The 13,905-nt window shown below is 35.1% G+C and overlaps 2 protein-coding genes across 4 annotated transcripts; both read right to left on the bottom strand.

The window, feature by feature from the left end:
• Nucleotides 1-639: 639 nt before the first annotated feature.
• On the bottom strand, nucleotides 640-5,490 carry LOC128993951 (magnesium-dependent phosphatase 1-like). 2 transcript variants are annotated; one of them, XM_054418094.1, is made up of 4 exons: nucleotides 5,260-5,490; nucleotides 4,535-4,601; nucleotides 3,903-4,127; nucleotides 640-1,880 (listed from the first exon to the last, which is right to left on the bottom strand). In XM_054418094.1, the coding sequence occupies exons 1-4, from the start codon at nucleotides 5,459-5,461 to the stop codon at nucleotides 1,568-1,570; spliced, it is 807 nt and encodes a 268-aa protein (XP_054274069.1). In that variant the 5' UTR covers nucleotides 5,462-5,490; the 3' UTR covers nucleotides 640-1,567. The 2 variants fall into 2 exon arrangements, with proteins under 2 accessions (XP_054274069.1, XP_054274070.1); XM_054418095.1 differs by having other exon boundaries at nucleotides 640-1,442.
• Nucleotides 5,491-6,539: 1,049 nt separating this feature from the next.
• Nucleotides 6,540-13,693, bottom strand: LOC128993954 (uncharacterized). Of its 2 annotated transcripts, none has more exons than XM_054418098.1 (4): nucleotides 13,456-13,693; nucleotides 10,228-10,291; nucleotides 9,321-9,551; nucleotides 6,540-7,016 (listed from the first exon to the last, which is right to left on the bottom strand). In XM_054418098.1, exons 2-4 carry the CDS (start codon nucleotides 10,254-10,256, stop codon nucleotides 6,773-6,775), a joined length of 504 nt encoding a protein of 167 aa, XP_054274073.1. In that variant the 5' UTR covers nucleotides 10,257-10,291; nucleotides 13,456-13,693; the 3' UTR covers nucleotides 6,540-6,772. The 2 variants fall into 2 exon arrangements, with proteins under 2 accessions (XP_054274073.1, XP_054274072.1); XM_054418097.1 differs by having other exon boundaries at nucleotides 13,452-13,691.
• Between the last annotated feature and the right edge of the window lie 212 nt (nucleotides 13,694-13,905).

The following is a 13,905-nucleotide window of genomic DNA, read 5'->3' as shown; positions in this document are numbered from 1 at the left end:
ATTCAATTCTAAGAGTTTGTCATAGATAGTAGTTGTTATAAATCAAATCAAAATCTAAATACTATTCTTGAACAAAATGTTGATTTGAAATAGATTGAATCCAGTGTACCTTCAGTTGTAGAGGGCCCATTCAGTCATAGGGAGCGGACAGGAATAAAGGAATGGCCGTATGGATCATGTCAATTAAGCTTAATGATATTTAAATAGAGAATAAATCTGACATGTTTAAGGATATATTTGAGTGGAAATCCAATCAGGCAAATAGAAATTTGCTTAGTCTGCAGGGTTTTACAGTCATATTAACAGGTAATTGCCATTGGATCAATCTAATATCATTGGCACTTTTTAGTTTGACTCTCGGTGTTGTTGAGAAACCTTTCCTCGTCCTTCCCACACGCCAATCCTGATTGGAACAATATCTTCACCACTTCAGTAATTACAGTGTAACTACATCATAGACTGCTACATTATGTTCCAACAATTGCTCAGGGAGAAAATGATTTACAAAAGAAGAAAAGAATTTAATATTATAAAGAATATCACTTAATTTAAAAAATAAGCTAATGTATAATTACTATTAGGACTAGACAGAATTTTCATAACCAGGAAAAATCATGCAACTGTACAATATTCGGAGAGATAAAAGAGGAAAACACCAGATATGCTATATTTAGTTACCGTAAACTAAGTGGCGTTTAGGAATCAGAACACCATTAAACTAGCTACTGCATCCATTAGGTTTGTACATGTGATCATTGTTAAACCTTATAAACCACGTGTCTGCATAGAGAAATATATCAAACCAAAAAGATTAAATTAATGTTGCACAACATTTTGTTTTCAAAATGCCCACTTACAAAGGATAAAGGAGGAAATAATATTTCTATACAGTATGGATTTAACTTATGATTTCCAGGTTCTGGCACCCATGAGCGAATTATGGGTAAAATTTTGGAAATAAGATAGATTCTTTTAAATTTTTTTTTCACACAAGAGATTTGTACGATGAATTGTAATGTTTCAATGTTCTGTAATAACTCAATGTTGTAATACATTTATTTATGACAGTATTTACAATATTTTATCACAGCTAAATAGCAAAAAAACCTTGTTAATGCTTAGGCATAAGACACACAGCCTATGTGTAAGATTTGTCATGTTTCTTTAACGCTCGTCTCTCTAGTTTTTCCTTCTTCCTCCTGAGTTTTCTTTGTACTTTTGATTCTGTAGTTGTCGGCAGCTTATCATCACTTATTTCAGCATAAATTTTTCTTGTTTGAAATACATATAATGCATCACACATAAGCTGATAGCTGACTCCTGTTAAGCCAATAGGAAGGGTGAATACTCCTTCATCCAACATAAAATGAATATCTTCTCTATCATATTTGCACAAAATGAACATGATATTTTTTGTTTTAATTCCTGAATTTTCTTGAATCCTAGAACGTAAACATGTAGGTGATTTGTATGAAAACGTTGCTTTTTAAAAACAACTTTTGTAAACACATTAGTTACCAGTAAGACTATATATTGTTGAAGTTTTTAAAGGAGATGTTTGTAATGGTCACGAGTAGTCAATCTTCGTTGCATTGTAGTCCCACCCTTCTATTTCAGTTCCGTCTTTTTCGTAAGCTGGACGACATTTGTTTTTGTTAGTTTTCTCAACCACTTCAACTTTCTGAGGTCCATGTTTGGCTTCTTTCCTTGGTCTAATGTTATACACTACAAGACCTTTCCTTGCAGTTTCTTTGTTCAACCCATCTTTTAGACAATAAATTATTACATGTTTCCAAATCATATCCATACAATTCTCTGGTCCACAGTCTTTTTCAAAATACAACACATCCTCTAGTGGAATCTCACTTCTCTTACATATCCTAAAAATAAGAAATAATAAACTTACTGCTGTAAGACACAGGTTTCGATGATAAACATTCAGTTTGACCCAAGAAAGTACTTTCACATTTTTTTTAACTGAATTCTAAAACCTAAAATTTGACATATACATTTAAGAGTTGGCAGGAGTAAATTTTGCATTGTTGTTGACCGTCAGATGCCAGGCTAAACAGTGGTTGTCCTAAACTCAGCAAAAACATGTGTTCACGTTAAAGCATATTAATCATGCAGCGTAAACTTGACTACCGAGCAGAAAATTTTATGTGATTCTTAAATATGACACATTTAACACTTTTTTGTTGTATAACTAGGAGGAACTGAGGTCTTCTTAAAAACTGCAATAATAACTCTGACCATTTTAGAACCTACTCTGTTTGCAGACTTTGGACAATCTTGGATCTTACTTTTTAGCGAATTTCCCTATAGGGAAGTAGTTATTACCGACGGTCTCATGGTAAGACCTGGGCGCGGGACCGATTTACTTTTTCATTTTGATGTCCCCAGAGGCCAAAAACACTAATCGTTCAAATTCATATATATATATATATTTACTAGCTGTAACCCGCGGGCTTTGCCCCGTTTAACTTCTTAATTTTCAAGATTATCTCGTTCGCATGGCTCAATCACGTCCTGGTTGAAGTTTGTTCGCTACGCTCACTCACCTTTAGGTTGGAGCTCGTTCGCTACGCTCACTCACCTTTAGGTTGGAGCTCGTTCGCTACGCTCACTCACCTTTAGGTTGGAGCTCGTTCGCTGCGCTCACTTGCCTTCAGGTTAGCTCGTTCGCTACGCTTACTCGCCTCCAGGTTGAAGTTCGTTCGCTACGCTCACTCACCTTTTGGTTGCAAATTAGCTGTTGTCATAAATGTAAAAGAAATAATAGTGCTGCACCCTGTTGGTAATCCTTGTAACTTTAATGCTATTGAACATCATAGAACAGAACCAACTTGTTTAATTGAAACAGCTGTTAATATTCAATAATTCCATTTCTCATAAGGTTAACATGGGAAACTCCAGAGCCACTGGGGCGGAGCCCGAAAGGATTTTTGAAATAAGAATATGCCTATATGTTAACCGGGAATGTGAGCTATCATCATGCCAAATTTCAGCCCAATCCGACCAGTATTTTTCGCGTTCACTTGTCACAAACATACATCCATACATCCATACATCCATACATCTAAACTTTCTCATTTATAATATTAGTAGGATATATGTGTCCGTTAGCGCGATAACTCGAGCAAAAATGATCCGATTTCAATGAAATTTGGTATAAACGTGTAAACCTACGTTTATTCGAACGAGTTCGCGAACCAGCATGATCGGACTATGGGAACGGGGGTTTACGGGGGTATTATGGGGTAAAAATGGGGTTTTCCCATTTTTGACCCTAAAAATAAAAAATTTTGCAATTTCTTTTTAAACCGTTTTGTAGAGTTTAAAAAAATAAATAATTTAGTATATTGAAGCGCTGTTGTATGCCTAACGGTCACGGAGAAAATTAAAAAATAGTGTAATTTAAAATTCCCATGTTATTCTTATGGAGAAAATGAAAATTGTTGTAGTTTACTTGTTTATGGATATATATTGATAAAATTTGGCAAATTTATTTATTTCATCCTATACTATTGACATATAGTCAAAAAACACTTTTTACCTTTCCCGTAGCAGCAAACCTAAGCACTCGTTAAATCTAATGTTATTTAAATAGGGGATAAAAATATGTCTTAATTATGGAAATATTTGAGCAAAAATGAAATAGGACGAGTTGAAATTCGCTTAGTCTGCAGGTTTGCTGCGGCGGGGGTATTTTTATTAGTGACAGAAAATGGTGGAACATTCTATAATAATAGGGTCAGACAGTTACAATTGCTCAGACCATTGTATGACTTACCGGTACTCTGTTACTAGACTCAAATCAAATAATGCTGGATCTTACTAATCACCATGTTCAGACCATTTTGTAACTTACTCTGTTGCCAGACTCATATGGAGGAACTTACTCTGTTATCAAACTCATCTTGTCCGGTCCCTCTGCCATCTCCATGTACTTGAAGTGTTGGGTGAGGTCCAGTGCGTTCATCAGCGCCATCACCTTGTCAGTGCTGTTGCTCAAAGCTACGGCTGCCAACACATAACCCTTCTCTATCAATTCTAGCAGGGTCTCTTGAACCTCAGGGTATGCCTCTATCTTGTGGCCATTAACAATCGCCGTATTATTCTCTCCGCTGTAAATCAGGGAAAGGGTAATGAATATTCTTAGTTTTAAAATAGCTGAGAAAGATGTACAAAGCAGATTTTAAAGGGTTTATTTTAATTTATCAGCAGGAACATAACTGTTTCAGTGGTTAGAGAATGGGCTTTCTGTTTTGGAGGCTTGTTTTCCAATACCGCTAACCATGAGTTTTTGTTTTCTGTGTAATGGAACCTGTCTCCTGATCTTGTATCACAGACATCAAACCGCAGACCGGTATAATAGTTGTGTAGTCACTAACTACAAAGTATCGGTTACTTTAGCACTGGTAAAATAAAAGTTATATTTTGGGCAAAAAAAAATTGTTTTAAATTAGACAAATCATCATGTTTCACATTAATTTCTCACCTGCCATAATACAAACTATGCTATACACCTTACCTTTTTATTGTAAAAGGGTCATTGAATCTTGGATCCTTATCTACCTTAAATGGCCAAAGTGTATCATCTATAACATAAATAATATTGCAGTTAATAGCTAAAGTGTATTTTAAGTTGGGCTGATTAATCATAATCATATTTAATTTTAATCATATTCTAAAGTAGCAGAGTACCTGTCCTTCGTACGAGGTTGGCATATGAGTATAAAATGCTTATTGCAGTTATGGGAGAGGACACAGTTTAAGAAAATTTGGTTCTTTTAATTTATACGGTATGCTATAGTATAGCACATCTACCATAGCCATAATGTTCTACCACTGTACTTAAACCATAGAAAAAAGTTCTCATTGTGTACCACAGATTTTGTTAATATTTGGTTCAAATTAGCTGTTGTCATAAATGCAAAAAAAAATGATAGTGCTGCACCCTGTTGGTAAACCTTATGACTTTGTATACTATTTAATATCATCATAGACAAAAAGAATTAAATACAGAGTGTCAGCCGTGCTGCGGTTACCATAGGTTCTGATACACACTGACACCGCTTGGAGCGACGTGTAGTTACGTAGCGTGTACGCCGTAACTACATGGCGCTCCCAGCGGTGTGCGCCAGAACCTATGGTAACTGCAGCACAGCTGACATGTCTGTAAAAGCATGTCTGTAAAAATCAGTCACGTTAGATTCTAGTGAAGGAATATACTATTTCTATACTAAACATACTCACCGACATCAAAGATGATGAGCTCCTTTCCTGGATGTTCACTGTACGGTATTGTTTTATTTGTTGACTGTTTACGGAAGATACCTTTATGTCTTTTTGGCCCAGACATTTCTTCAACTGTTTCTGATCTTACAGAAACTATAAGTCTACTTAAACACAAGATTAACATTATGTAAAGTGTTTTTGTTTCAAAAATATGCTCCATTTTATACTACAAAATTCACACAATGTATACCTGTACAACTACCTGTATATTGTCAAAATTTATAAACTCATTCCCAAATAAAATAAAAATTATTTTCTATCTAATCACCCATTTTTTTAAACTTACACTTGAATTACATTGAGCAGCCAATTTAAATAAGTTGGCTTGAGTTAATTTCTACAATGTTCACTATCTTATCTCGTATCAATGCTTACAAACTATTTTGAATTAAATGTTCTATTTTTGGATCCAGCCGTAAAGTGTAGAATAATTAATTATTTTGAAGTATACTTAAAGTAATTATTTCAACAAACTTACGTCCTTGACTTTGATTTGTGTAAATTATAAAAAGGTTAATAGATGGTTATATAGTGGTTTAACAACACTTCAACAGTTAAACATGTCAGATATATTCTCTATTAGCAGTGTTAGGGAAGCTGCTTTCAAATGTAGTTAGTCACAATTACAGCCACAATGACATGTAGCTATCACTACAATTTTAGCCACTTTTCAAATGTTTTAAATTGTTAAGATTACTACCATTGTCCATTGGTACCACTCTCTTAAGATATTTTGCGTTTTACAACTTATTTTGAACACAATGGAATTGCTTTAGAATAAATCACAACATAAATAATAATAAACAAAATTTCCGACACTTTTCTGATTTTCTTTACTTTTATTTCAGTTATTAACATTGGTCAGCAAGAAAATGTTACACCACACAACTGGGTCACACCTTGGGTTCATTGATGAAGAAAGTCTACACAAAAAACCGGAATTTAATTCTGGAGATGAAGGATGAGATTCACAGAGATATCCATCAAATATCGCATTAATTGAACAAGAAAGTGATAGAAACTTTTCTCAAAAGTTCTCGGTTCTGTAGTGCTGCACGTGGCGGTCATTTCACAGGTATAATTAACTTTCAATGACAGTTTCTATCAAATTTGTCTAAATAATAACGTACCAAGTGAATAAACTGCAATGTATTATTTAATTTTAAATTGTAGCCTCTAAATGAGTCACCATATAGAGAGAGTCAAGGTATTCATTATAAATTAGCTTAAGCAAAGAATTGAATTGAATTTTAAAATTCTTTATTGCTCACTAGTTGAAATCAAATCACTAGTTTTCCTCCAGTTTATTTAATTTATGTTATTTAATCTTTTGTAGTGATTACATAAAACACAAGATGACTCTAGACCATGTGGATGCCAACAGTTCATGTAGTTATTTTCTTTGTGAACAGCTGATTGTCGTGGCCCACAGCATAGGATAACAGCAGTTTTTGATGTTAATTATCCACCCTCAGCTGTTTACAGGCATATCTGGAGGAGACATGGTGAACAGCTCAATACCTCTGTAGGGTCTAGAGACATTATGAGTCACTAAGTACTCTTGCAGACCATGTTGCATGACATCATATGTCAAGCCGAGCTTGGGAGAAACTCTGATTATAGTAATATCCAGTGACTTCACCTCATCCAGCTGATCTTCATCTGAGTCAAAATATAGTATTTCATTCAGGTCCACTTGAAGTCGTTCACTCATTCTGCAAATCATAAGTATATTGATGGTTTAAAATATTGTTGGTGTTATATTTCCTGTTAAAAGTTTTCACAAAACTTATATTTGTAAATTAAAGCTTTATCTTAAATTTAAACTTACTGTAATATAATATTTCTCTACTCCAGTAGTTGCTAAACTGTAACAATCAGTAATATTTGTTCAGTAATATTAATTTCCCCCCTGATTTATTTGGATTTAATCACAATAAAATTGTTCTAGTTGTCAAGCATGTTAGATATAAAATTCAAACAGAAGACCAAGGGATTTAACTGTAACTACGACAAACATTGACATAATAAATCAGAAATCAACTTTATAGGATAAAAATGGTATTGATCTGAAAAAATAAGGGTTTACCTATATTTTTAATTACCTATATAAGTGAGTAGAAGTTTTGTAACTTTTTAACAATTATTTAACGTTTCTCTCTTATCTAGCGCAAGTTTTACACTTTCAGCTTTACTCTTCTGGATATTAGAGAGAATTCTTCATTAGCATTTGACGTGTTGGTCGAAACCAAACAACACTGCAACATCTTTTATATATTTACTGTGAATATTTACAGTTTAAGTGTAAATTTATCTAATACTGATGAAAGGTAAATTTGATTATTATATTCCTATTATTAGTCATGCAACAGATTAATACACCGCCACAGCAAACCTGCAGACTACGCGAATTTCCAAACACCCCAGGAATTCCAATACATTATTCAGTGCCGGATTTACCACTAGGCCGATTAGGCCCCGGCCTAGGGCCGCAAGCAAAAAGGGGCCGCAGAGGATTGAGAAAAACATTTTTTTCATAAAAAAAATTATTTAATTTAAACCACAAATTTGCCGCAATCACAGGTGACCATAATGATGTCTCCGCGGACCGAGGGAGATGATCACAATTTTGCCGTGGCCGCGGGTGACGGTGATGATGTCCCAGTGATTGCAGCCCGCGGGAAACGTTCACGGGCCGCGGGTGACGGTGATGTGTCCTCATGATCGCAGCCCACGGGAGACGTTCAAGAATTAGCCGCTGTCGCGAGTTGTCAATGATGATTTCCCCGTGATTGCGGCCCGCGGGAAACGTTCACGGGCCGCGGGTGACGGTGATGTGTCCTCATGATCGCAGCCTACGGGAGACGTTCAAGAATTAGCCGCTGTCGCGAGTTGTCAATGATGATTTCCCCGTGATTGCGGCCCGCGGGAGACTTTCACGATTTAGCCGTGGCCGAGGGTGACGGTAATGTGTCCTCATGATCGAAGACCGCGGGAGACGTTCAAGAATTAGCCGCTGTCACGAGTGTCGATTCTTTTAACTTTATTTAACATTTTCTGTAGAATATTTAATATTTTATATAACATATGTAACAAAACATGTTGACCTTGTCTATTGTAATGTTTATATTACTAAACGACAATAAAGATTTATTATTATTATTTATTGTAAAAGTTAGGGCCACATGGACCTTTCTTACACTTAACCTATCATAAATATAACACATATATTTTAACAATTACATCAATATACAACAAAACAAAATTTAAATCATGGATACAGAAACTTTAAACGTTGATGATGATGTCCCCGTGATTGCGGCTCACGGGAGATGTTAACGATTTCGCCGCGGCTAAAGGTGTCAATCCCGAGTGGGATGTTTACGTTTTGGCACGGCCGCGGGTAACAATGATGATGTCCTCATGATCTCAGTTTTCAAGAGATGTTTTCAATACGACTTTGCCGCATTCGTAAGTGTCGATGATGATGTCCCCGTGACTGCTGCTTCGCGGGTGGTGTTTACGATTTTGCCATGGTCGCGAGTGTCGATGATGATGTCCCCGTGATTGCGGACCGCGGGAGATGTTCACGATTTTACTGCGGTTGCGGGTGACGGTAATGATGTCCTCAAGGTCAAAGCTCACAGAATATGATGACGATTTCGCCGCGGTTGCGAGTGCTGAGGATGATGTCCCTTTGTTGCAGCCCACGGGGGATGTTTACGATTTTGCCGCGGTCACGGATACCTATGATGGCTTTGACTTGGTTTAAGAAAGATGTCTACGATTTCATCCACGATCACGGGTGTTGATGATGATATCTCCTTGATGCATAGGAGATATTCACTATTACTTCCGCGATCGCAAGGAATTTCCACCACAGAGGGAGGGCCGCTCAAGTAATTTGGCCTAGGGCCGCAAGTACCCTAAATCCGGCACTGAATTATTCCCTTAAAATTATCAGATTTATTTCCTATTTAAATGTCATTAATTTTAATGAGTAACAACAAAAACATTACCTCTTCAAGTGCTTCACTTTGCACCCTGGGGTTTTGGGAAAGACTTCAAAAAACCTGAAGAATCTATCAATGTCGTAGAGGTTCATGATAGTTTCAATCTTCTCAGGATCAGTACTGATGACCAAACCCCCCACAGGGTACCATTTGTCAAACAGATCGCTCAGAACTGGTCTCGTATCATTGTACAGTGCATATACTTTACCCATACGATCCTTAATTTCATCCTTGTTCCTTAAAAGTGAGCATTATTTAGTACCGTAAACTGACCATTGCAAATACCTCCTAATTCACTGCCTACCCTATATATACCGTATTTAAATTATGTAGACACCAAATTGCATGAATATAATGCTTAAAATCGTTGACTACTGTGCTACTGTACCTATACAAAAAACAGTAATGGATGCTATGCAGCTTTATGTTTTTTTTTTTTCAAGAGATTCAGTGAAATAGTATTTTTCTACAGAGTTTTTAAAATTCATAATGGCGTTGATATTGAATAATATGTTATATATTATTCGATTGGACTTTTAAAAACTTGTGTTAATTGGATTATTGGATTTGAAAAAAAATTTTTAATACCGTACAGTGAAACAGTATTGGACTTTACCCAAGGGTTTAGTATAGTTTTGGGTATAGTATAGTATAGTATAGTATAGTATAGTTATTCCTATTTGAATATTTTAAATGGCTATCCATTTTAAATATTTTTATAAGAACTCATTAATATAAGTAAGGAAGTGGAATTAGTAAGTATAACTAATTACGGAGACTTCGGGCAATTTTATTTATCTGAAGTAGGTTTTGAATCAGAAACAAAACAAGGCAATAAAATCCTACTGGGTTCAGAATTATCATATTCAGTTTTTAAACTAGATATTAGTAAATATGTAATGTCGAGCTTTACCTTCCATTGATTGACAGTGGTGGTGTCATCACTTTGTCTACTTTGAAAGGCCATATGACTTCATCTATTGAAAAATGTACAATCATTAAAATCTTTAAAAAGGCACACTAAATAAAATAATAATGTTATAAAATCAATATGACACATACATTTATTTAATATACTTAATAATAACAGAAACATGAAATGCTTCTTTCACCCCACTAGTCACGTCTGTGGACGGAATGCTGGGCAAAGAGTTTCAGACCTTACTCAGAACAATAGCAGAACGCCTAACAGAAAAATGGAAGAAACCTTACAGTTTAGTGATGAACTGGATAAGGGTAAAAACCATCTTTGCGACATTAAGGGCCAGCATGTGTGTGTGTTTGTTGTTAGCAGCATGTGTCTAAGGAGGACAAGAAAGAAGTGGAGGAGCCTTAGAGAGTTTGAAGATGGGGTGTTTTATTAATTTAAATAGCAAATGTTTATTGTGTTTCCATGTTCAATTCGTACTATTACTTATTATAATATTAAAATTCTTTGTTTAAAAAATTACAAGGTACGTTTCAATATCTATATATATAATACGTGAAGCAGTTTTTTGTTAACGCAACTCCTCCCTTATTTGTGGACCAATTTCAACGTTTATGGTGTCAAAAGATTCGTCTCAATATGTAATTTTGCAATAAGGTTTTAGAATTTTAAAATTCCTACTCTTAAGGGCGTGAGACCCTCTCAAAGGTCGGGTTTTTCCCCATAAGAAAAACATGGAACAAATTTAAAAACAAAAAACAGCTGTTAATAAAAAGAAACTCATTAGCTTTTTGTAAGTAAATAAATGTTTGTAATATACTGTAGGTTAAGGCCAAGTTAACAGTTAATCAGTTTTGTTGGAAGAACAGATAATGCCTCGAGTTCAAAGAAGAAATATTGAAAACGGGAGGTGGTGGAAATTAATAATAAGATATCTTATACGTATGAGGAGAGTAGAAAAGAGAGGCCTGGTCTAACGCCATCCAGATACACATTCGAATAATATTTGCCATTTCTACTATGCAACTTACTTTGGAAGTGAAATAATATACGAAGCACATAGTATTGTCACGGTGGTAAAGTAAACCTAATGTCAGATCAAATGAATGCATGCAAGAAATGTTTACTTCTGACACTGAGAAACTACACTGAACAACGTGAGAATGTTCAGATGCGGGGCATCATATACTGTGACTGACAGATAACACATTAAAATACGTCAACCAACTTTCAATGGTGTTGCTGCTTTAGCTAATTCAAAGCAGATTATGGCTGTCCAGTTAGTAACCCAGAGTTTGTGGGTAAAAAATGGAGCATTCATGGAATGGTTGATATCATTGCACTTTTCAGGATTCTCTACGGATACAATTCGTTGGTTTAGGAGGATGTCTCAAATCAAAGAAACAAAATGGCCCAACTTAAATTACTTAATACAGGTTATCAGTAAAGCAACAGTTTTCTTCAATTCTCAATGCTGGAAAAACTTTGTTGCAGCATGTTACCTCGAATTGAAGCAGAGCGTTTAGCATTCATTAGAAGTTATCAGTTAAAACTGTGAACTGAAAAATGTTAGGTGAAACTTGACTACGAAAATAGAGATATTTAAAATTAGTTTCTAACAAGTTTTCAATCAATGCTAAGATGTAACTAGAATTACTCAAATTTAAGCATAACTTTTTCCGTTACGTTATGTTTCATACTATGCGGCTCATTGAGCCGCACGGGTTCTCTAGTTAACTAGAAAATTTGATTAGGTTAGAATAAGAAAATGAAACCCTCCCGTCCTGTTCATAAATTATATAAACACTTTTAAAACATTTTAAACCTTTACTTACTTAATTACTCCCATGGCCATGGATAGGTACCCTAGGTAGTATTTGGCCTAGCCAACAAGTTGCCTCTATCTCTCCCTGTTCTCTGAATCTTCTTTCCTTGTTCTCAATTTTTGCAAATCTTTCTCCACCTGGTCCTTCCATCGATTCTTGGGTCTTCCTAGGAATCTTCTTCCTGCTGGGTTCTGTCTCCAAACTTATTTTATTAGTCTGCCATCTTCCCTCCTAATACATGGCCAGCCCACCTTATTCTTCTGCTCTTTGCTATGTCTGGGGAATGGTAAATATCCCTTATTTCTTGGTTGTGCCTATAATTCTCCATCCTTCTCCCTATCTAACACGTCCAAATATTTTTCTCAAAACTCTGTGTTTTCAAATGAAACCAAATTCTTTTCTGTTTATTTGTCCATAACCTATTTCTCTGACTCTGCTCCATAAAGCAGGATTGGTCTTATAATAGTCTTGTCTACTCTTAATTTTGTTTTATATGGCAGTAATTTTGATTTAAAAATGTTTTTTTAATGCATACATGCTTCTATTTGCAACATGTATTCTATTTTATACTTATTAATTCATTACTTTTTGAATTTACTATTGAACCCAGGTATTTGAACTCTTCAACTTGTTTGAATTTATGGTTTAATACTTCAAAAGTTTCTCTACCATTGTTTCCCTGGCCAAAAATATACCAACTTAGTCTTTTCGATGATTATTTCTAATCCTATTGAACGAGTTCTGCCTATTGGAATACGTATCTGCATCAGTTCATCTCTGTCTTCCGTTACTAACACAACATCATCTGCAAATGCCAGTGCTCATATTATAGTTCCATTGTTCCATTATACCTAGATTTTCTATCTCTTATTTCTTTTAATGCTCCTTCCAGAGCTAGATTAAAGAGCAATGGTGAGAGACTGTCTCCTTGTCTCACGCCCGTCCTTACAGGGGTGAGTATTTATTTTCTACTCTAACCTTACATTTGGAGTATTTCAAAGTAACTTTTGCCATTCTAATTAGTTTTGTAGGTACAGTATTCCACATCGTTCCATTTTTTGCCAAAAGTTTATCTTGTAAAATACTATCATAAGCTTAGCTTTAAACGTTTAGTTCATTAACGATGTTCTACTCTTACAGAATGTTATTAAAAAATACAAACAAATACAGTAGTGTTTGTGTTCCTGCCACTGTTGTCAATAATAATGTGATGTACCTATTAAAAATTTGTGAATATTCAGATTCCCAATCTGCCCACTTACACGTTTCATGAGGAACATAGTAGTACCGTACCAGTAACCCTTATCGTAAACCTTTAAGTTTTAAAAATGGGTTTATAATAAATCAATTAACAGTTATCAATTGCTAAAAATATCTACTCACCCACATTAAAAACTATTGCACCAGGGAGTGTTGGTTCCACAGCAAACTTAAATGGGATTCTTTCGTCATAATCTGATGATGATAATACTGGAGAGATATTAGTTATAATTACATACAAACACAGTACAACAAAAAGACAATGAGTGTATTGCCTTTTACAACATTGAATGGATCCAAACATATCTTTGCCGAATCATCTAGCTATCACATCTTGCTTGATGTCCCATGAGTGTTTTAATCACTCAGTTGATCTATTACTGTACTTGTGTTTTACTATCATTACATCAATGAGAACATCCCATTTATACATTTAACACTTGGATACTGTAATGTCCAAAATGATTACCCATTTCCCGATGTGGACATAGTGACTCACGTCGAGAGTTGGCATTTTATTTTGACATTGACTAAATACCCAGAATGCATTGTGAGCAAACGGTTTTACTCAAATGCC

The sequence above is a fragment of the Macrosteles quadrilineatus genome, unplaced genomic scaffold (assembly GCF_028750875.1).
Source record: "Macrosteles quadrilineatus isolate MER2022 unplaced genomic scaffold, UCM_ALF_1.0 Scaffold_5__1_contigs__length_97177068, whole genome shotgun sequence".
Lineage (NCBI taxonomy): Eukaryota > Metazoa > Arthropoda > Insecta > Hemiptera > Cicadellidae > Macrosteles > Macrosteles quadrilineatus.
Note: the sequence above shows the minus strand (reverse complement) of the source record. Positions and strands in the feature narration are given on the sequence as shown.